Source organism: Sander lucioperca, chromosome 5, assembly GCF_008315115.2.
Source record: "Sander lucioperca isolate FBNREF2018 chromosome 5, SLUC_FBN_1.2, whole genome shotgun sequence".
Taxonomy (NCBI): domain Eukaryota; kingdom Metazoa; phylum Chordata; class Actinopteri; order Perciformes; family Percidae; genus Sander; species Sander lucioperca.
Window position 1 is genome coordinate 8645404 of NC_050177.1, and position 22150 is coordinate 8667553.

Below are 22150 nucleotides of genomic sequence, written 5' to 3' on the forward strand. Positions count from 1 at the left end.
ATGGGGTCAGAATTATCCCTTCGTGTTCCCACCTCTTTACCAAGTACAAAACCCCTGCCAGACCTGGTAATATGCTGCGAAATGAAGGCAAAGCTCGGCTTGTCGAAAAGCTGGAGGATTCAATTCCCGTGTGAGGTAGGGTTTTCAGGGTTTGTTTTCAGTGAAAGTGGTGTGAATAATAATAAATTCATTGAAATTACTTCCTGTGGGCTTTTCAAGCAGGGTCACCACTGCAAATACGACTAATGGCAGTGACTCACTGTCCCCTCCTTTTTTTTGTTCTGTAGTGGCTACTGTAGATACTGCAGCTGCTGGAGCGTTTCATTGCTTACTTTAACCTCCTGACCGGCAGCAGGGTATGAACGACCAGCGCTTTCCAAACCGCATCACACTCCGCTGTGCGCGCTCGGGCTCTAGTGGGCCTCTGCCATGTGGCGTCAAGTCCACTGCTGAGGAATTACCATCGAACAGATGCAACATGAATATGGCCGGTCTCATTACATAGATTAAAGTTTGTTCTGGGGATGGCATGTGCATGGAGACAGTGTGATAATGACAGTGGCCTATAGTTGATGAGATGCTCTTTGGGTACGTGCAGACTCAGAGCTCATTTGGGCTATTCCCATGAATTGTTATCACTTAGTATGAATGAAATTGGTGAATAGACTCCAAGAATGTCATATTATTCCATCACACAGCTGCTACCAAAACAGAGTAGATTATCCATGAATGCTGCACTGGACCAATCCAAAATATGTTCACCATGCAGATTTTAGTGAATCCATCTATGGGTCAATCATTTTGTCTGGGTCAGTGATCATTACCTTTGTTCACTTTAGACACCAACAGTATATTCATTATAATAAGTAAATTGAGATTTCTCATTAGAACTGTGTATTTTCAGTCTAATTTACTGCAAAATGAGAACTTGTAGGCTACATATCTCCTTGCAGACTAAAATCTATCTTTTTAAAGTGTTTCCTGCAGCTATATGGAAATTAGAACATTTAAAAGCATCTATTTTTGTGCCCACTCAAGCAACGACGCAATCAATAATTCAGATGTGCAGCTTGTGAAATTTTAGTGTCCCGCTTTGGGACAAGCTGTTGGAAAACGAAACCATATCTCGGATGCACGAGGATAATATGGATATGTACAGTATATGTAAACATTATTTCCCTCTTAGGAGCTCCACTTTTCCTACATGTACACAGTAGGCTACAGGATAATGATGCAAAACGCTATGTTTTATCTTAGCGTTAAATAACGAGAGTTAATAATAAGGATTTATAAGCATCCAAATACTTAGCTTACTGCTCACTATAGAGTACAGTACCGACTGAGTGTGTAATAAGTGAACCAGGGAGTGGTTTCTGACACTTAAAATACATATAACATATGGATAGGATATAACAAGTCAAGGCTTTTTATGATGGCAAACTCCATTATCACAAGGGAAAAATGAGAAAAATAAGACTTCAGTACATTTTTTTTTTTTTTTAAACAAAATACAAAACATACAGTTTACAACATGAACACATCTCCTCCCTTCCCAACTATATATTTTCCCTTTTTTAATCTTATCTCTAAGTTTTTTTTTAAGTCTACCACACTGTGTCTCCTAACTTTGTCACTGATCTTTAGTGTTTGCTCTTTAAAGCTTTCCTATTTGACAAAGCTTGCGATGTGATCTGAACAAGGTGTTAGCTCATCTGTTTTCACAGTAGACAGAAGCCTGTACTGTGTAAGTGGTGTATTCCCAGGGGGGGCCGGTCCTGACGTGGATACGGTGCTGTTAACTCTGTTTACAGCGGCACCCTCTCACTCTTTGACAAATGGGAGCTGAGGTTGATCCCTACCCTTCACGCCACCACCCACCCCACTCAGCACTTCAATGCCCAGGCAAAAAATAGACTTGACTTTTTAAAGACAAGCTACCTTTTTTTTACTGCAAGACTGCAGCTCGTCTCTCCTCCTCTTTGCTGCATCGATTTTCTGTTAAAAAAAACAACAAGAAAACATCAGTTTTCTACCCCAACTATGGCACTATGGTATCTATCCATCTATTCCATTTATATACAGTGCTGGTATAGCATTTCAGCCCGCCCTTCAATATATTTGCCTGACAGTTTGAAAAACCAGGAAACAGTGCTTATAGAACATCTACACAACAAAGTTAGAAAAAAATGCTCCATCTCCGAACACTCGTCAGACAGCAGAAGCGAATGTTTTAGTCTGTTGGGCTGTCAGAGGCAGCCATGTGAGCAGCGGGCTGGAGGCTTGAAGACAGACAGCTTAGCAGCTGAAGATTTCACCAGGCCTGGTTTCCCAAACTTCTCTCATCCCTTGTGATTTCCTCCTTTTAGAATTCCAATTTATCCTCAGCCTTGAAGCGGCAGGGATGAGGAAGTTTTATAAGACATAGATGATTTCTTTGATGTGGGAGGCTGGTCTTTTCCCACACCAAATACTTTATTTTAATTCAGCTGAAGGTATTGCTCCTAGGTAGTTTCATGCATAAATCCCAGTACTGGAAGGTAGCTGGGTTTGTTTTCAAGTCACATTTATGCTTAAATATTGTGATGTTTAATCGACAAACACTTTGAGGAATATGCTTATGCGCTTTCTTGCCAAGAGTTAGATGATATCACTCATGTCCGTCCTCTGTACAAACATGAGAGTGGTATCGATCGTTTTCTTCTATCTCTTGGCAAAAGGCTAAATCCTTTCCGAAAATTTCAGTCTGCATGCTCTTCAGCATGATCCGTTTTACGTTTCCTCCAACGGTCCAAAGACTTGTAAGTCAGGCTGATTGAAGGCTCTAAATTGCCCCGTAGGTATGAAGGTGCAGTAATTGTTAGAGATTGTCTGTCTCTATTAACTCTGTGAGAGACTGGTGTTTTCCTGCCTTCCATGCATTGCTTGGAAAGCCTCCAGACTGCTGTACTCAATGAGTAAGAATAAGAATGAATTTGTTTTTCACACCCGACAGGCTCGTGCATGTGTTTATTTTAATAACTAGTAGTTCAAAGTCTGACTTTATGAGGCATATACTGTTGCACTTAATCCTAATAGCATACAGTACTCAGTGGCAGAATGTATTTTATTTGTCTTTTTAATCTCTTTAAAATACATTAGTTTACACCATGACTTGGAGGCTACATTTGATGCAAACCCAGTGCATCATACATTTGTTTCATGCTGCGAGAAGAAAAAAGGTTGAAGTGAAGGGCTTAACCCCCAGCTGCTATGATGGATATCTGTGGTGAACAGCATAGCTAGGTGTTTTCAAAAACAGAAAAAGACAAATGTGTGTGTGTATATATATATATATATATATTAATCCCTTTCTGTCTCCAGGTAGAGCCTCTCTGCACGGGAAGGCCTCCCTACAGATTGACCCAGTGCGCTCCGAGGACCAGGGCTGGTACGAGTGCAGGGTCCTGATGCTGGAACAACAGTACGACACCTTCCACAATGGCAGCTGGGTGCACCTCACAGTCAATGGTGAGTCACCTGCCAATGGCGCCTGTTGTCTGACTGGGAACGTATGTGTTTGTGGGTGTGAAGGGAAACAAATAGAAAACCTGTGTCATACAATTAAGCTCCGTATGAAAAAAAAATCTATTAGTTCCTACTAGAGGACATTTTGTCCTCGATCTTCTCAAGGTAAAAAGTACAAATGCAGGTAATAATAGTCTGTCAACACACCTGATGATAAATAAGCATATCATTTAGAGATGCTTCGATACTGCCTAAAACGCTGGTATCGGTATCGGGAAGTACTGGAGTTTATGCACCGATCCGATACCACATAATAAAGCCCTAAAGAAAATCTAGGTTAAAGTAGTTTATTTATGTTCTTTTTCCGTTATAACTGACTGTCAAACTGGATAAAAAAAGAAAGTTCTGGGGCGTTCATTGTTTGTGTTTGTTCATGTTTCACAACAGAATTTAACCTGAGCCAGACTGACAACAAAGATAGAAATCATATCACATCCATACAGGGATAGTATACACTTGTTAAAACATAATAAAATATATGACACACTGGTATCGGATTGGTACTCGGTATCGGGCGATACGCAAGTTCAGGTATCAGAATCGGTATCAGGAAGCAAAAAATGGTATCGGACCATCTCTAATATCATTATTTAGCCATTACATTGATTATAAGGAGGAACAATAGTCCAATATGCATACATATGTTTGGTAAATAGTGTAAATGTTTACTTGTTGTAATGTAATTTAAAGTTCTTCTCTGTGTTTTTAGTTTTGATTAAAATGCTGCTAAAATATCTCATTTTCGCTGACTTTGCTAGCATCAGGTTTAATCATACACAGCTGTACATACAGTCTGTTTTTAATATATAGTTTTGCATCCTTCAATTACTTTTAGTTTTAGTAGTTCTAACCTTGATTTTACTATATTTCTTTAAAGTTTAATGTCAAACGACATTTAGCAGCTTTTCATATGCGAGAATTTGCTGCTTGTCATCGTACATTGAATATCTATGGGCTATTTTTTTCACTATTTCCTGACATATTTAGAAAAAAATATGTATGTGGTAATTATCGAACATATAAACTGAAAGGAGAGATTTAAAAGGGCATTCTGATTGGTTTCTGTGTGCAGACTCCTCTTGTACTTGCTGGACTTTTACTAAAGTGACTCGCACTAATGCACTACTTTTGTCTTTGGTATTGTACTTAAAAAATAAAGAAACTAATCATACATTGCAGCCCTTCAGTCACTCTGGTTCTTGACTCACTGGTCCACTTATCTGCTGGTGACAGTTCATGGTTTTCTATATTTTTTTTTACCAGACACATTTGAAGGAGTAGTTAATAGACACTGTTTCAGATCATTCCTGCAGCTTCTTTTTAAAAGGCCCTGGTGTGAAAAAGAGATGAGAGGCTGGTTAGAAGAGAATTGATTGCGCCCTGTTTGAGGCGGTTCCGGCAGGGATCGTCTGCGATAGTCTGAGAGCTATCAAACTGATGACCAGGCGGAAAAAAAATCTGCACCTTAGCATTTCCCAGGAATGCCCCAGTGGCTCAGAGAATCCTGTGTGAAGTGTGTCTTCACATTGTTGCAGAGCGGCAGGGACAACGACTCATTTTGTGTTTCATTTTTTTAAGCCCTATATTGCAGACTAAAATCAATATAGACAGATATTATATTAAGCTGCTTCATATATTTTGCAGTATATGTAAATGAGTAAATGCATGATGCAGTAAAGATGCAGTAAAGTTAATGCAGCAAATTCATGTAGTATGTCTCATTTTGTAGTATGCCTTGCATTTCTTAGTTGGCTTTTCTGCAACTGGTTAATATGAATCGGTGACTATTTGCTAGATCAGAATGGTTCAGGCCAAAAGTGGTGATTTTCTTGTGTTAAAGCTTCACAGGTCTCTAACTTCAGAGAGCTGTAATCCTCTGTGTTGTTAGAGAGACTTTGCGAGCAAACTGTCAAACTAATTCACATGTATATTTTTAGCGCTGTGTGAAACTCATGCATTTTCGATTTGATCATGCATATGTTTTACAATGGATGCAATTCTCGTATTTGAATAATGAGTACAACGCGCTGTATGCGAAATACTGTGTAAAGAACCATTTATAAAGTCCATTGCACAGCATAATCACTTTGGAATGAAAAATGCTGATGTGTATAAATGGTTATTATCAATGCAGAACATAATGTTTTCTTCAGTGTGTGTTTGTGTGTTAGTACAGCATACACACATGGAAAATTGCTTTTCGCACTGTGTTCTGTGTGCAGCGCATTACATCAACATTGACATGAGAGCGTCTCATTGTATGTGTTTGTATGCCGCTCAATGAGATCTCTGTCTGCTGGTTGAAGTTGTAGTTGAAGAGTGAATAGGTCGTACTCTGCCATCACCTGCACACTCTCTTGATGTTTGGAGTTTGGGAACGTCTGTGTGTGTGTGTGTGTGTGTGTGTGTGTGTGTGTGTGTGTCTGTGTGTCTGTGTGTCTGTCTGTGTGTCTGTGTGTGTGTGTGTGTGTGTGTGTGTGTGTGTGTGTGTGTGTGTGTGTGTCAATGTCTTGTTGTGTAGGCATACTGAATCTCTGTAGCTTTCCCCATCAGTATTCACTCTTAACTTCAACTGCTCCCTCCCTCCCTCCCTCCCTCTTCTGCTGCTCTCCACTCCTGTCAGGCCTTTCAACAGAAACTGAGCTCTTCGGGTTCTAGCAGAACTAATAATATCTCTGAATGTCATATTATATTTGGCATATTAAGTGATGTCATTTTACATGACCTCATGTATGTACTGTGTCTGGCTGTAAAGATGCAGTCAGCTTGCTCTGCATACTTGGTGTTGATGTGTTTAACTGGTACAAATAATTATTTGTTCTTGGACTCATAATTGATTTAAAACAGACATTCATAGAAATACCAAAAGCAGCAGTTGTTCCAGAGTCAAGATATTCAAAAAGGGAATTCATATGAAGACTTTATGCTACTGTTGTCATCTAAATGGGTGTCTGTGAGGGAAGCAGGTGCCATTTTCGTCTGGCCCCCACACAGACACTAAGGGCACCCATTTCCTTTGGCTGTTGGTATTTGCATACACTCCTCCTTTGAGTTCCTGTTTGCTGGCCTTTACTTCCTGCCAAGCGGACAGGGAATTCGTGCCCACTCAGTGGCAGGTGTCAGATGGCAAGGCCTTGTGCCCGAAAAAGACACTAAGTCCACTCTCTCTCTCTCTCTCTCTCTCTGCCCTCCCTCCTTTTCCTCCTCTCCTCTATCTAGTCTTGTCTCTCTTGTCCTTCGCCTCTCTTTCAAGCATCGGCAAGCTTTTCAAGAATGGAAAATACACCATTGCACCAACGTACCATGATTTTAATTGACACACTGAAAAATTAAAAACACAGACTCTGCCACTGTGTCACTGGGTTAGTGATGGGCTGGCATTTAGGACCCATTTGGTTGACCCAACTGGGGCCCAAATGCCAGCTCATTTGTCCACCAGCTCCATATATCCCTCGTGTCTCTCTGTCCTTGTCAGTCACTAATGGGCCCATTGTGGCTACAAATGGAGCCCATCTCAAAAATTATCCTCAGGCCCATGTAGGACCCAAAGATGCAGATTATTTTTTCTCCACTTAAATCTGTATTGACATTAAATTCACCAATGAAACAACAAACTCACAAACAAAACACTAACAAACACTAGCAAACGAAACAAAAAGAAATGTGCTTGGGGATTGCCTTCACATTTTACAACCTTGCAGAGTAATGTTTCTGTTAATATTGTTCTAGTCCAGTGTCGTCATTTTGAGTCTTGTACAGAGTCCATTTTTTTTTTTCCCATTTTCTGTCCAGTTGTGCTTCTTGTAGTTTAAGTTTGTGTGTCAGTATTTCCATTAAAAAGATTTCTTCCGCAATTGTTAGCCATTGGTTTAAAGATGCAGATTTAAATAATAAGTGGACTTTTTCACATTTATCCCAAAATTGCTCACATGGACCCAAAAGGGACCCATTTGTTGGACAAATGGACAAAACTCAATAATCTTAAACCAGTGTCTACAATCCATCCCATATGATTGGGCGGCATCCAATGTGTAATCTTCCATGTCTGTTGGCCAAGTCACAGCGAGGATTTATGGCTCAATGACCGCCTAATGTGACAGTGACCATCTGAAAAAAACGAAAAATATTGTGTAGTCTGATCCTGCCAAAAGAGAAAGGTAGGATGTGAGTGTGGCAGTAAGTGGCTCTTTCTCCTCTTAATTACAAAATATTATAATCCAGATTATGTGGAGTACCTTGAGTATGCTGACATTAGAAGAGGAAGGAAAGTCTCCTTGAGGGCCTCTTTCTTCTCTCTGCAACAGTTTACACTGAAACACACGTTACACGTTAGAGACTCATGATGTGAAATCAATGAGAAATGTGTACTCTATGTATCCGTATTCTCTTAGGAGCAGAGACAAGAAAAGAAAGACCAAGCAAGGGAATGATGCAGACGCATAAGTTAGTGAGGAAATAACGGCAAATGTAAGCCTTCAAAGAAGAGGAATTTCAAGCATCTTTTTATGTATATAATTGATGAAGAGCTGCAGTAAGTAGGGCGAGAATGTGATACTTTTTTTGTAGATCAACTCCCTAGTTTCCCAGCCACAGTGACACTTCCTCTGTGACGAGCTGTACCTGATGGTGGGAAAACAACTCCCAGGTTGACCAATGTACCTGCTGTTGTCACCGCCATGTGTGCCAACTATTTCCTGTCAACTGATGCTCAATCCCTTGAGAACAATCTGAATTAGGATTAAAATGAATAACAGCATTTACAGTGGTGGAAGAGGTAGTGAGAAAAAAGTACGGAAAAGTACTACAATGTAAAAAAGATTACTCCATTACAAGTAAATATCCTGCTTTTAAAAGTCTACTTATTATCAGCCACATTTAGTTAGTATTACATACAGTTGTACATTCATTTACATTAATAACATGGATGCATTTAACTGCTGTAGCTGGTCGAGATGCAGCCAGTTTTAATTACTTTCTGTACAGTTAGATAGTTTTGTCGAGTGCTTCCCAACCTGAGGGACGGGCCCCACCTAAGGGTCACCACATAAATCTGACGGCCATCTTTTGCTCCAGCCTGACAAAGTGTCTCTCCAGCAGCAACACTGGCTAGTATGATGTATGAAACAGAAGCTAGTCAAGTGTCAATCTTTATCTGTTTCCTGAGTAGTGCAATGTGACTGTATTGTGCATAAGGTCAACAAACTAAATGAGGAGATGGTAAAACAATAAGTGTAGAATATAAAGAAAACCAAGCAGAGAGCAGGAGGGTTACCGACATTAAAATCAATTGTGTGGAAGCAGGTGCTGTCATTACTGGGGCCTCAAACCATCCGAGAGCTTGAGAGGGAAAATCTCTTCATGCTAACAACTAATAGACATCTCAAATGTGACAAGGAGCCCCAAACTTGACACATTTTATAAACTTATATATTTTTATGTAAAATCCAACGTGACATCATGACTTTGCGTAAACATATGCCACTTTCTAAAGCCAAGTGGCGTGTTATCTGTACGCATTTTGAGCTATCCGCGTGTATGTCTACGTCGTGTGTATGTCTACCGTATACAGCACGTTGCTATCCGCCGTATTGACACTAAGGACATACGTCATGGTAGCTTGCTGTCATGTGACGATTTGGGAGGTGTCTGAGTCCGCCCACCATTTTGGGATCCTACGCTATCGGTTGCCAGGGGCAACAGTGTAAGAGCGACAAAGAGACGGAGCAGGAAAGACGGCTCGAGGAATTAGCATCACGGTGAACGGGTTGGGTTTAGGAAAAGAAAAAATGGGACGGTTGGGTTTAGGAAAAAAGAACGGGGTTGGGTTTAGGAAAAGAAGAACAGGACGGTTGGGTTTAGGAAAAGAAGAATGGGGTTGGGTTTAGGAAAAGAAGAAAGCGACGGTTGGGTTTAGGAAACGTGAAATGCGGGACACAAAGGAAATGTGACACGAGGGACACGATCCCCATTCTCCTGGGTGATAGTCCTGTGTTGTTTGACCCATCCACCACCCCAACCAACCTACCTACGCAGATATTCGGGCTTTCATACTACTCGCTACGGCGTAAATTGACACGCAATCACAAGGTAATGTTAAGTCAAAGGAGGCCAAACGGCGTTGATAAACACGCTAAAAAGTGATTATGCGTCTTGATACCACGCCAAAATGGCATATGAATTGGCGTGTCATACATACACCACTTCTTGAGATCAGTCTGTAAAATCTTAAACTGCAAATAACTTGTAGGTATGGGTAGTTAAATAATGAGTCAAATCTACCAATGAGAATGAATAAGGTATCTTCAGATAAAAGCAGAAACTCATAGTGAAGCAGGTTGCCTGTTGATAAATGTAATGATGCATCATGATCCATTTAATGTAGCCGTTGACCTGTCAGCCACACGAGTAAGCGATACATAAACCAATCATGCATTTTATCTCCATTAATCCACTGTATCATCTAATGTAATGAGTGTTAGCGAGCGAGACATGGACAGGCAGATGTCTAAACATGCTAATTGGCCGATTTGTTAACTCCATGCCAGGTGCTTGTGTGCAGTCTGAAGCATGGGAGCACTCCCAGCGGTAAGCGGTGACCCATTTGTATAGCAGCGCTCTTTTTTCTCTTTAACTAAACACTGTGCCACTATTTATAATCAAAATATTATGTCGAAACACTGAAAGCAGCTGGCGGTGGAAACTCCAGTTTATTGGCCTGCAGTAAGTGGTGAAGAGCTCCCTTGTGGCTGTTAGTGAAGCTCAGAAACATCAGGTGGAAATGCAGTGATGCCGCTAAGTGGCTTCTGTAGGTTTTCAAGAATAAATGGCAACATGGAAGGAACTGGTCCCTGTTCACTTGGATGTCTAGCTGCATGGATGTGATAAGAGAGCTGAATCCTGTGGCCGGGTTGGCTCAGTGGTAGAGCAGGTGCACGTGTACTGAGAGGTTTATTCAACGATGCAGAGGTCCAGGGTTCGAATCCGACCTGTGACGATTTCCTGCATGTATTCCCCCTTTCTCACCTAGCTGTCCTGTCAAAAGGCGGAAAAGCCCAAAAAATTATCTTGAAAAAAAAAAAAAAAAGAGAGAGAGAGAGCTGAATACAATTATTTTGCCCATTATAGCAGCAGCAGCAGATAGAGAAGGGTTGGTAAATCCATTTAAAAATCACACTAAAAAACAAGATCAAGAGTCTACAGCCATGCTTACGGCTCTTTGATGCTAACATGCTCACAATGGCAATGCTACCATGCTGATGTTTAGCAGGTATAATATTTACCATGTTCATCATGTTAGTTTAGCGTGTCAGCATGCTGAGGCTGATGGGAAAGTCATTAGTTTCGCAGGTATTAAGTTATAAACCAAAGTATTGGGCATTCAAGTTCTGACCTGATAATGCTGATAGATGAAAAGTTGAGGAATCACCAAATTCATTAGGAGCCATTCTCTGGGGACCATACATGTCTGTCCAAAGTTTGTTTTGACAATCAATCAAATAGTTGTTAAGATATTTCAGTCTGGACCAAAGTGGTGGACCGACCGAAACTGCCACCCATATAGCTGCTAGCATGACTAAAAATCTATGTAAAGCTACGTATGAAAACAGACATTATCTCAGACTGAAGACAACATCAAGCAAGGCATTTGAATGCAGTTTCATGATTATTGTTGTACTTAATAATTGTATAACTTTTGTAATGATTGCTGTTTTTTTACTTTCTCCACAGCCCCACCTTCATTTACAGCGACGCCGCCACAGTATGTGGAGGCGAAGGAAGGGGGAAGCACTGTGCTTAGCTGCTCTGCCCAGGGAAATCCAAAACCAATGATCAGCTGGCTGAGGGAGGGGGAGGAGCTTGCATCCAACACAAAATATTCGGTAAGAATGATGATGATGAACATAGGACATAATTCTGATTTATGATTATGTGCAAATATAGAAGCAGGGCGTGTGCACAGATGGTGTCATCCGCTGAGTCCATCTGTACTGGAAGTATGTTATGTGAGTATGTCTGACTCGCTAATATCAGCTTGTGTTGTTGTTGTGCTGCAAAAAAAAAAACACACATTTGTGATGCTCTTGCTTTTGAAATTTGTGGTGGTGGTGGTACTGAGGCTTTATGTGTCGCACGTCAAGAAACATTGAAACATGCAGTTAGTTAACAGGTAAGAAGACATTCTCAATTAGAGTATTTTATACAATTTTTTTTTCATAGATTTCTCTGTTTTTAGTTGACAACAAGTTAATAGTTGCAGACCTTTGATTGCTTAATGATGACAGTCAACGATCGTTTCGGCAAAACTGTCGGTCAGGCTCTCCCTGCTTCTCTGTAAAACTAAACCTTGAATCACTTAAACAAAGTTAAGACTGGCAGCACGCCTCACATCTCCAAGAACCACTTTGTTGTCTGGTGATGCTTGATTTGTATTCATTTATGACCTCCCAAAATTAAACAGTGTGATGTCATGACAAGATATTTCTGGCACAGCCTCGGTTTGCTTTAATAGCAGCGAAATGTCTCAAGCTACATAAACCATCAACAATAAAACATCAGGTGGTAGATCGTGGCATTAATCGCATAGAATAAAAGACAGTTCGCACACCGTTTCATTATGGGCGACTCAGACACGCACATCTTCAATAAAAGGTGCAAAAGTCATGTTTTTTCATCTCGGAAAAGCTCTGGCTCTGTGGCCGGGTTTGGTCAGTGGGTAGAGCAGGCGCACATATATTTAGAGGTTTATGCCTCGACGCAGAGGTCCAGGGTTTGAATCCGACCTGTGACGATTTCCTGCATGTCTTCCCCCCCTCTCTCCCCTTTCTCATCTAGTTGTCCTGTCGTGTCAATTAAAGGTGGAAAAAGCCCAAAAAAACAATAAAAAAAAAAAGCTCTTGCTCTCACTATACAAGTACTCTCTCCACGTTCACACCGGTACTCCAGCGATAGAATGCCTCCTTTCTACATTTCTGCATGGCCTCACACTCTCATATGTCACTGATATTGCAGTCTGCTGCCTTCAACTCTTTACAGCTCCCTGTGTGATACAGGAAGTGACAGGAGCATACTGGAGTGTCTATTAAGGGCCTTTTCTGCACTTCTTGTTTATTTTCCCCCTTTTCTCTCCCTCCAGTCGCCTCTTTTTAACACCATCCCCTCTAAATGATTAGACAACATTCTGATGCATTATTAATCGCCTTCTCCTGCATCAATATTACATTAGTCCTAATATGAATGTTAGACTAAAAATGAAAATCGCTAGTGAGAGCCCAATGCCATACTTCACTGGCTTCACCGTTATATGCTGAGAAAATGTAAAAAGCAAAACCTTTAGCAGCTGTCGTCATCCATTTGGCTGCTCAGAGTGTATGCTCGAGCAAACCTCAGACTTGGGAAAGCTCCTTCCTGTAGTGAGAAGAGAGCGTGTGTGTGTGTGTGTGTGTGTGTGCGTTTGTTTGTGTGCGTGTGTGTGTGTGTGTGAGGGTAAATTTGCTCACCCACATGATCAGATCCATGGAGACGTCATGGAGAAAGGCAGGAATGTGACAGACAGGGTTTACTTTATTGCTTTTTTTTATTTGCACGCAGACAAACAAAAGAGCCATAAAACAAAGACACTAAACAAAACTGTTGTGCAGGAGACGATAGAAGCCTTGGTGGAATTATAAGGGTCTTCCCCAAAGTGCACTCAAATGACAAACAAGCAGGAAAACAGCAGCATCCTCCCGCTGTTTCAGAAGCCAGTAACTCTCTGGATGCATCAGTGAAGTGTGACACAAATTGAGATTCTGCATTCTTCATCTCATGCCTCACCTTATCTACTGCTTCTTCTTTCCTCTGTTCCCATTTTCCCCCCTCATCTCCTCCTCTTTCTCCTCCTCCTTCTCCTCCTATTCTTTAATCTTCTCTCCCTCACCTTGGATTGAGTACAGCTGAAAGTATTGGAGTGGACTGATACTGACCGTTACATATCATCAGGTCCTGTTAAGTTTACTGTCTGTGGAAGTCTGCTACAATCACTGCCGCATGTGCTGCCTGTACTGTAGGAGTGTAATGGTTTGATTTTGATAGATTCCGTGCAACATAAAATCCCAGGAATAAAAAAAGAAAGAAGTATAATTGTGTTTAGACAGAAGGTGAGATGAATTTGAAAGGAGGTGTGATTACATACAAAGTTAATTAAAAAGTGCCATTATACGCAAAACTTTCCCAGGGCTTTGTAACCTGACACGAAAATGCGACTTGAACGCAAAATTTGCACAGCTCAATCTGCTTCATAAACTTACAGATATTAGAGGGAAAAGGAGAGAGAATGGAAGGAAAGAACAGAGTTGAAACAAAACACACACACACACACACACACACACACACACACACACACACACACACACACACACACACGGTTGGTGCGTATTTTGCTGGCTAGCTCACACGTCGGTACAGTTGAAACATTAGATGTTTGGGGTGGATCAACACAGGCTGTACAAACTGTAAGGCCCAATTTGCACAAATGATGTGACAGTGAAGACCTACCGAGCCTAAAATTAGGGCGAAATATGGCTGCTGGCTATGCAGTATTTTGCCAAAAAACTTGCAACAACAAAGCAACCCAGGGATCGGTCAGGAAGCTTAGTATTGATGCAAGAAGATCATTATTGTACTTTCTGGGATCAATGGCTTTGGGAATTATCAGCCTGATCTCACAGAAATACGTGAAAGGACCACAACCTCTTAATACCGCCTTACATGGTGGTGGCACGTAATGTGTAAAAATGACATGCCAGCATCATAGAAAACAATGCCAATGGAAAGTTAATTAGGATCCTTTTTTTTCGTGGTGGACACACAAATTCCCTGGTTTAACACAATCCTGTCTCGAAGTCTGCGTAGGGTAGACTGGGTAAACCCAGCGCGATCTGCTGGCGATTTGATTTCCCCCTGCAACTCAGGCTGGAAACCTGTACGTTTATCTATCCTGCTTCCGTTACAAATTTGCGGGAACCAATCACAAACTGGCTTATACACCTGGCGCTCTATTGGCGGGTTTAACACAATGACGATAGAGAAGCGACCAAGCAGCTTTTTGTTAAAGCGTAACTCTCACCAAAATGCAACCTAGGGTCTTTTTGTGAATGTACCCTAGTCAAACTTTCATTTAAAAGCATATTTAGGACGGAATAGCCACTTTTAAGATTTACGTATTTTAGTTTTTCGGTCAAATGGCCTTTTTAATGGGCGTGCTAGAGACACTTTTATGCTAGCCTCAAAATAGCTATTTTTAAAACACTAAGAAGGCTCGACAGAACATGAAACTTTGCTCGAAGTATGACCAGGGTCTCTACACCTTAACGAAAGCATTGACAACATTGTTTGTGTACCCAAAGTTTACTAAAAAGTTTTGAGCAACTCACTGTAGCTGTTCTTCTGGTTGCCGTCTATCGAGCCAGTCAAAAATAGTCGAGGGAGGAGCGTAAAGATGAAAAGCTCCGAAAGCTTAGTTCCATATAAATGCACGGATAATTCGTTGTTTTGTCGGATAGTGTAAACAACAACTGCTAACGTGAGTTGCTCAAAAGTATAAAGCATAAAAGTGCCCCTTTACTCCCATTCAAAAGGCCATTTGACCGAAAAACGAAAATACGGTAAATCTTAAAAGTGACGATTCCATCCTAAATATTCTTTTAAACGAAAGTTTGACTCTGGTACAAAAAGCCCCTAGGTTGCATTTTGGCGAGAGTTACGCTTTAACATTCAACAAGCTGGCCACCGAAGCGCAGCACTCCATGGCAGCAACCCGTTGATGCCGCTGTCGCTGCTACGTCACCCGGATCGTTGGTCTGATTGGTTGAAGGACTCTCCAATTGCGTACAGAGTCATTTCAACTATGCCTGTTGATCACTCTTCTTGTGCAGTAGAAAATACAGAGCAGACTCCCCAGACTAATGTTCTTAAAAGATTAAGCTTGGTCTGGGGATAGCCAGACTATGCGTAGGGAGGAAACACAGGACTTTCAACCAGGAAATCGCAGTTCCTGTCCCGTGTGAAACCAAAAGTCAATGTTGACTTATTTACGTAACATAAGTAACTTACATATGTAACTTATGTAACGTAACAATGTTACTTATTTTAACCCAAACCATGATCTTTTCCTAAACCTATCCAAGTATAGCATTTAAGATATTACGTGCCACCACCACGTCATGCTGTGTTAAGAGGTCGTGGTCATTTCATGTATTTCTGTGAGATCCGGTTGAGAATTACTGATACAAACAAATACAAAGTATAACTTTACGTCACGTAAATTGTTGGTTGCTTATTTACACAATGTTTTTTTAATGGGCAAGCTAATTGTTAGCTTGCAAGCGACGCAATTTGTTCGCTTCTAGTGGGTCTTCACCGTGAGGCGAACATTCGCTTTGCTTTCTGTCTGAACGCACCTTTTACATTTGACCTACGCAACTCTAAATTTATGAAATCCTATAAAAGAGTCAATAGTAATAAAACACATTTAGGCATGAGAGCAGCTCAGTTAATGTTACCATTCAACCAGACAGCTAGTCACTGCAAACATGTAATTAAAATAAAGACAATTGAAATCAATTTGAATCTCTTCCAAATGTTTTTTAATCAATACAAACTTCTTTCCAAGCCTCAAATCGATGCTTCACAACACATCAGTGTTTAGTTTACACTCCCAGCTCTCAGCACGCCACACGTGTGGTATGTTACACAGGAGTGATGCACAAAGTGTTATCTTGTGATGATGATGACACCGTTTGCCAACAGACTGACAGAAGTTAATGTTGCTTGTGTCTAGCAGCATCTCCCGGCTATGAAACATTTGAAAGACAGATGAATAGGAATAATTCTGCAGGCGTAGCAGATTCCCCCTCAGCTGCATGAATGGACAGACTACAGCTGTGTGTGACTTGAATGGACAGAGTTCTCTCGCAACCTGTTGCATAATTTATGAGGGCTTTTCTATTAGGTTTGGTTAATGTGTTTCTTCACCACTTATTGGTTCTCATTAGTTAGACGTTTCCAAGGTTACAACATGCAGCAATCAGACCTGGAGTTAATTAAAGCATGGCACATTCATGACTTTTAAGTGTTTGATGTGTTTTCTTTAGAGACTCGCCACAAACTTACTGTCAGAACAGTATATGACATTAGAGCTGAATCAATTTGTTGATTAGACAATTAGTCAATCAACAGAAAATGTATAATAACGCAACTATTTTGATACATGTTTAATCATTTAAGTCATTTTTTTCAAGCCAAAATGTGACAATGTGCTGCTTTTCCTTTTTTAGTTTACGTTAAATGTAGTCATGTTGGTTAGACAAAGCAATTGGAAGACGTTGCTTTAGTTTCTGGGACATCGATCACTATTTTCTGATATTTGACAGACTGAACAATCATGAGGTGCAGACCTACTGTATAAAATGTATTTACTTAAAAGCACCTTCACCTGAACCAATAACAGCAGTACATTAATGCATCAGTAAGAATAATCTAGTGATATACAGTACTGTATATTTGTGAAACTCTCAAAGGGGCTAGTTTTCTGCACTAAGTACTTTTACTTTTGATACTTTAGGTACATGTTGCTAATTCTTATGAACTTTTACTACATTACATTTTAAATGCAGGACTTTTACTTGTAATGGAGTATTTTCAAACAATGTGGTATTAGTACTTTTACTTAAGTAAAGGATCTGAGTTATGGCTGCAACTAACGGTCCTTTTGATTATGAATGAATCTGCCAGTTGATTTCTTGAATAATGGATCATTTGTTTATAGCCTATAAAATGTCAGAAAATAGTGCAAAATGCCTATTGCAATTTCCAAGATAACATAATTGCCTATTACCGTATGTCTGATCAACAGTAACAAACGCATAGGTATTCAACTTATTATCATAGACAGCTAAGACAACTAGCAAATATTCACATTTGAGAAGCAGGAATCAGTGAAGTTTGAAAATTTTTGCGTAGAAAACAACTTCCTCCACCACTGTCTTTGACAACCTGAAACGTGACTTGCAGCACCTGCAGTTTCACTTTATCCCGTTATTATTTATTATATATGATGTGTGTCAGAGGTTGGACCTTTATCTGTTTCTCCTGCATGTAACCACAGGTACATGATGGCAGTCTAACCATCCTTGCCATCACTCGAGATGACAGAGGGGCGTACACATGCCGAGCCTACAGTGACCAGGGAGAGGTGCTCCACACTACCCGTCTGCTGGTTCAAGGTACTGTATCCATTAATGACGCACACTGTAGCGAGCCCTATACATACTGTAAGACATTATTAATAAGTGTTGTTGACAAATATATTTGCACACATCCCCAGATTTTGAAATGAGAAAAACATGTTTCCTAGTTTCTACATCCGGCCAAATATTGCATTTGCATCACTTAAGTAGTTTTATTATTTATACTTGAAGGTCTTTACTGCAGCAGCATTTAAAAGCAAAGCCATGCAACTCTGCTGTTCTGATGTATGTAACATGCCTTCTGAGTCTGTATCAGTCAGTCAATAGCTGGGGCTTGTGTGCGTGCTCTTGTGCACAGCCATGTGTGTACAACACACACTCACTGTCTGTGAGAGCGTCACTGTCTGTCTCCGGTCCATTAACTAGGCTCTCTGCTAGACACAGATCAGATAGATGGTTGTGATACCAGCCTCCAGTACTCTCTCTCTCTTTCCCCTGATACAGCATGGAGTGAACAGTGTGTATTGACAAGCAACTGAGCATCTTGCTTTTATGGTCGAGTTAGCGTTAGGTCTATTTTAATGCTTGACTTCTGTAGGTGCAAACAGAGCAGAGGAATTACGCTCCTCTTTGTTCCCAGTATAGTAAATGCATGTGCACACTCACTGCAAACACTCAATGTCTTCTAACCCAGTGGATAGTGTAACCAGTGGTGCATGTGTTGCAACTGCATTAAGTCTGCAGGCCTCCAGTGCAGCTGTTAGTACTACAATACCAGTTCTTTCAACCACAACACACTGCAGAAGTTCAATTGTGGACTTCCATGGGAGAGGCCTCCATTATATCCAAACCTGACAATACTACCTGTACATTCCCCTTCTGCATAGAGGAACACCTGACAATGTAAAGCAGACCATACCGTATAAGAGCCCTAAAAAACTGAACATTGTCTGTGGAGATATGACCGAACCTATTGTGATAAATCATATGATAGATTTGTAAACTCTGTAAACTAATTCACTATTTCTTGGTCTATTGGACCATTGTAGGCAATTTTGTAAATCAATGAGAAGGAAACCTTTATTGTACAACGGGTATATAATGGCCACTTAAAATCATATTACTAGAAAGAAATTATGATATCTTTTTTTGACAATAAAGTTGTAACATTAAGAGAGAAAAAGACACATGGTATTATGAGAATAAAGTGACAGTATTTTAGGAAAAAGATTTCATAGTGAACCAAATGACATATTATGTTTGGATTGGGATGTTTGCAGTACGTGGGTACAAAAAAATATACTTTTCTTCTTTTCAACTGGGGGGGGGTAGTTTGTTTATATAGATTGGAAAACCGGTTAAATATATAAGACCAAAATAAATGTAACACGGTTCCTCGTTTAGATTGGCCTTTATTGCAAAATTGACACACAGAGACAATTTGCAAAATAATACTTTTGAATATATTGGAACCCATAAAAGTAGATCTTATTGTAGGGCAACTTGATTTGATTTCACTAAGTTGTAAGATGTTCCTGTTGTTATGTCCATCCCTATTCAAGGAGTTCTTACCTGCCATGTGTCATGCATTAACCTTGTTAAGCAGAATATTGCCAGTAGGGTGCGGTAAATGTTACACCAGTGGCTGTGAATGCACACAAACAGTGTTACATTTCACATAGAACCTTTTTTTTCAGTGTATAAAACACAGTTACATGTAGATATAAATAAAATGTTTGCACAGGAGTTGAGTTAGTTAAATATTTGGCATGAAAAGCGCCATGGAATAAAATGCGGGGTATAATTAAGACTCAGAGCAATAAGAAGCAGATATCTGAGGAGTCATGATTCTCACTCCTGTGATCTGTTTTTAATTGTTATGTGAGACTCCCGCACAGGGCTGTCAGCGATCCCACCTGATGCATTAAAGCCGTGCACGCTGAGAGGACAATAACCAGGAGGCTTGTATCTGGGCCCTCTCATAAAAGACAGCTTACCTTTCATGGCTTCTGCTGTTTTATTGAGAGTTAAGAGCAAGAGCACCTCGGGGGATGAAAAGGTTACAATGTGAAGCATGCATAAGCTCCAGAACTGACTACTATTAAGGTTACGGTAGATGCCTGCTCACTGTATTTTACATCAGACTGTGGTGATATATTGTAAGTAATACATATATGTGCTCTCTGTCTCACTCTGTTCCTGAAAAAAATGTCCACAATCCCAATGTGGAAGCAGAGTCGGCCTGCATATGGTTCAAGATGATTTTTTTTAGGTTTAAATAATAATTTGTATTGGTTTTATCTAAAATTTGCTAGAGCATCTTGTTGAAACATTTGTTGTATTCAACTCAACCTGATTAAGCCATCTCTAGCACTTGGTTCGAGTATGTCAGGCCCAAAAAACTCCCCAATGAGATTTTTTAAAAGAAAAGCTGAGTAATTTCTCTGATTAGTAATTGTCAATACGATCAAATGTAATAATATTCTATTGTATATGTGTTGCAATTCCTATTAATATTTCAGTTTCATTTCTCTGACATTTCTTTAACTGAAAGTACAGTCAGTGATCCACGGTGATACTTCTATTTGGTAAATGTGATTTTTTTCTTTTTTAAGAAGCCAAATTTAAGCACAATACCAGTTGCAGATATATTGATCGCTTCACTCTAAAAGAAGGTGGTGCAATCTCTGCTCAGAGGGTGCATGCAGATTGAAGTGAACAGGAAGTTCTTAAATGGTAGTTAAATAAAAATTACAAAAAACACCAAAACTGTTTTGCTTATTTTATATGTAAAATGATTATTTATTGGGTTTTAAACATTGCTCATAAAAACAAATGTGTAAATATGACTGTACATTTCAAACATTTGTTCGGGAACATTAATGCTGCTATAATATATTTGTATAATAACAATTGATCAGATGACTTTGTGTACAGTAATGTGAACAGGGTCACTCTGATAATTATTACCAGAGTCTGCAGCTCCCCTCAAGTCTTCTGAGCTTTTTAGCATCTTTCAGCTCATTGTTTTGGTTTTACAGCCCAAAACTTTACTGTTTTTGGTTACGCTCTCATCAATGTTGTTTTCGGGTGCAGCAGGGATCTGTTTTCATAAACCCACTGTACGCTACCTGCTCAGCACCAAACAGCAGACAGACACAGTTAGTGACTAGCTTGGGAACATGGTGGAGCATTCAGCAGCTTAAGAGCCTGATTTTTTTCCTCAGAAGTTCCTTTGGAGACCAAAAACCGAGTTAAAAGGAAAATGAATATTGGATTTTCATTCATCAGGTGGCCAGAAACACAACTGAATAAATGCAAATGTTGCTCCGTGACTGCTGGATGTGTAAATAAGCAACTGTTTAAGTCTTATTCCTCAAAAATCTGTTATTGCAGCTTTAGAGGGTTAAAACAGTAGACTGCAACACAAACTAAAACTTTTTTCTGCTTCTCTTAGGGCCTCCATACATCGTCTCTCCACCAGAAAACGTCACTGTAAACATATCCCAGAATGCACTCTTCACCTGCCAAGCGGAGGCGTATCCTGGCAACCTGACCTACACCTGGTTCTGGGAAGAGGATAATGTCTACTTCAAGAAGTAAAGTTATGATCAAGTTCACTTCTGTACTGTGGCTGCAGGGAATCATCTTAGTTAAGCACTTGGCTGAGGTTAAGACTTAAAAGGCCTCTTGTTTAGATGCATTTAAATCACCACCACACAGGCTGCATTCATCCCAACATTTTTCTGATGTGAGTGACATTGTGTGTCTCTGTGCTGCATTTGGAGTGTGTATATCTAGTACTGTATATACTGTGTGTGTGTGTGTGTGTGTGTGTGTGTGTGTGTGTGTGTGTGTGTGTGTGTGTGTGTGTGTGTGTGCGTGCGTGTGTGCGTGCGTGTGTGCGTGTGCGTGTGTGTGCGTGTGTGTGTGCGTGCGCGAGGGTGTCCTGTCCTGCTGTGGCCACGGAGGCAGTAAGCGCGGGCCTGGCGGGGGTCTGTCTGGACAGTGCCAGGCGAGTTAGTGCTCTCTGATGACAATATTACGTGACTCAGGCCTTGTGTCATCATATGCCTCTCATGCAGTGATGCTCTGAAGCGTAGCCAGGACCTCCGCAGGCTCCCCAGAGCAGGTCTTTAGAGCCTGAGAGGGTTTAACAGCGAACAAGTGACAGAACAAGTGGGAAGGAAGAGCAAGTGAACAGGAGTTTGACTGGCAGTGAAAACAAGTGTCTAAAGGACTACCACAGAGAAAGTGCACAAAAGTGTCCGATTCTAATTTTTAACAGCTTTAATGGCGTCAATCTAGATATTTTTCTTTTTTTCTTATTGCAGGTTAGGTAAGATCAGAAAGTTTATAAG

At 40.4% G+C, this 22150-nt stretch overlaps 1 protein-coding gene across 4 annotated transcripts in view; it reads left to right on the plus strand.

Moving 5' to 3' along the window:
- The window catches only part of igsf9ba (immunoglobulin superfamily, member 9Ba), a 78926-nt gene that overhangs the window by 28908 nt on the left and 27868 nt on the right, over positions 1–22150 (plus strand). For all 4 annotated transcript variants that reach the window (XR_004897330.1, XM_036001213.1, XM_036001212.1 and 1 more), the window contains exons 3-6: positions 3361–3507; positions 11293–11444; positions 17708–17825; positions 21247–21388. Coding sequence is in view for 3 of the 4 variants with exons in the window: in XM_036001213.1 (XP_035857106.1) it covers positions 3361–3507; positions 11293–11444; positions 17708–17825; positions 21247–21388 (559 nt within the window). In the remaining variant the exon portion in view is untranslated. The remainder of the gene's footprint in view (positions 1–3360; positions 3508–11292; positions 11445–17707; positions 17826–21246; positions 21389–22150) is intronic.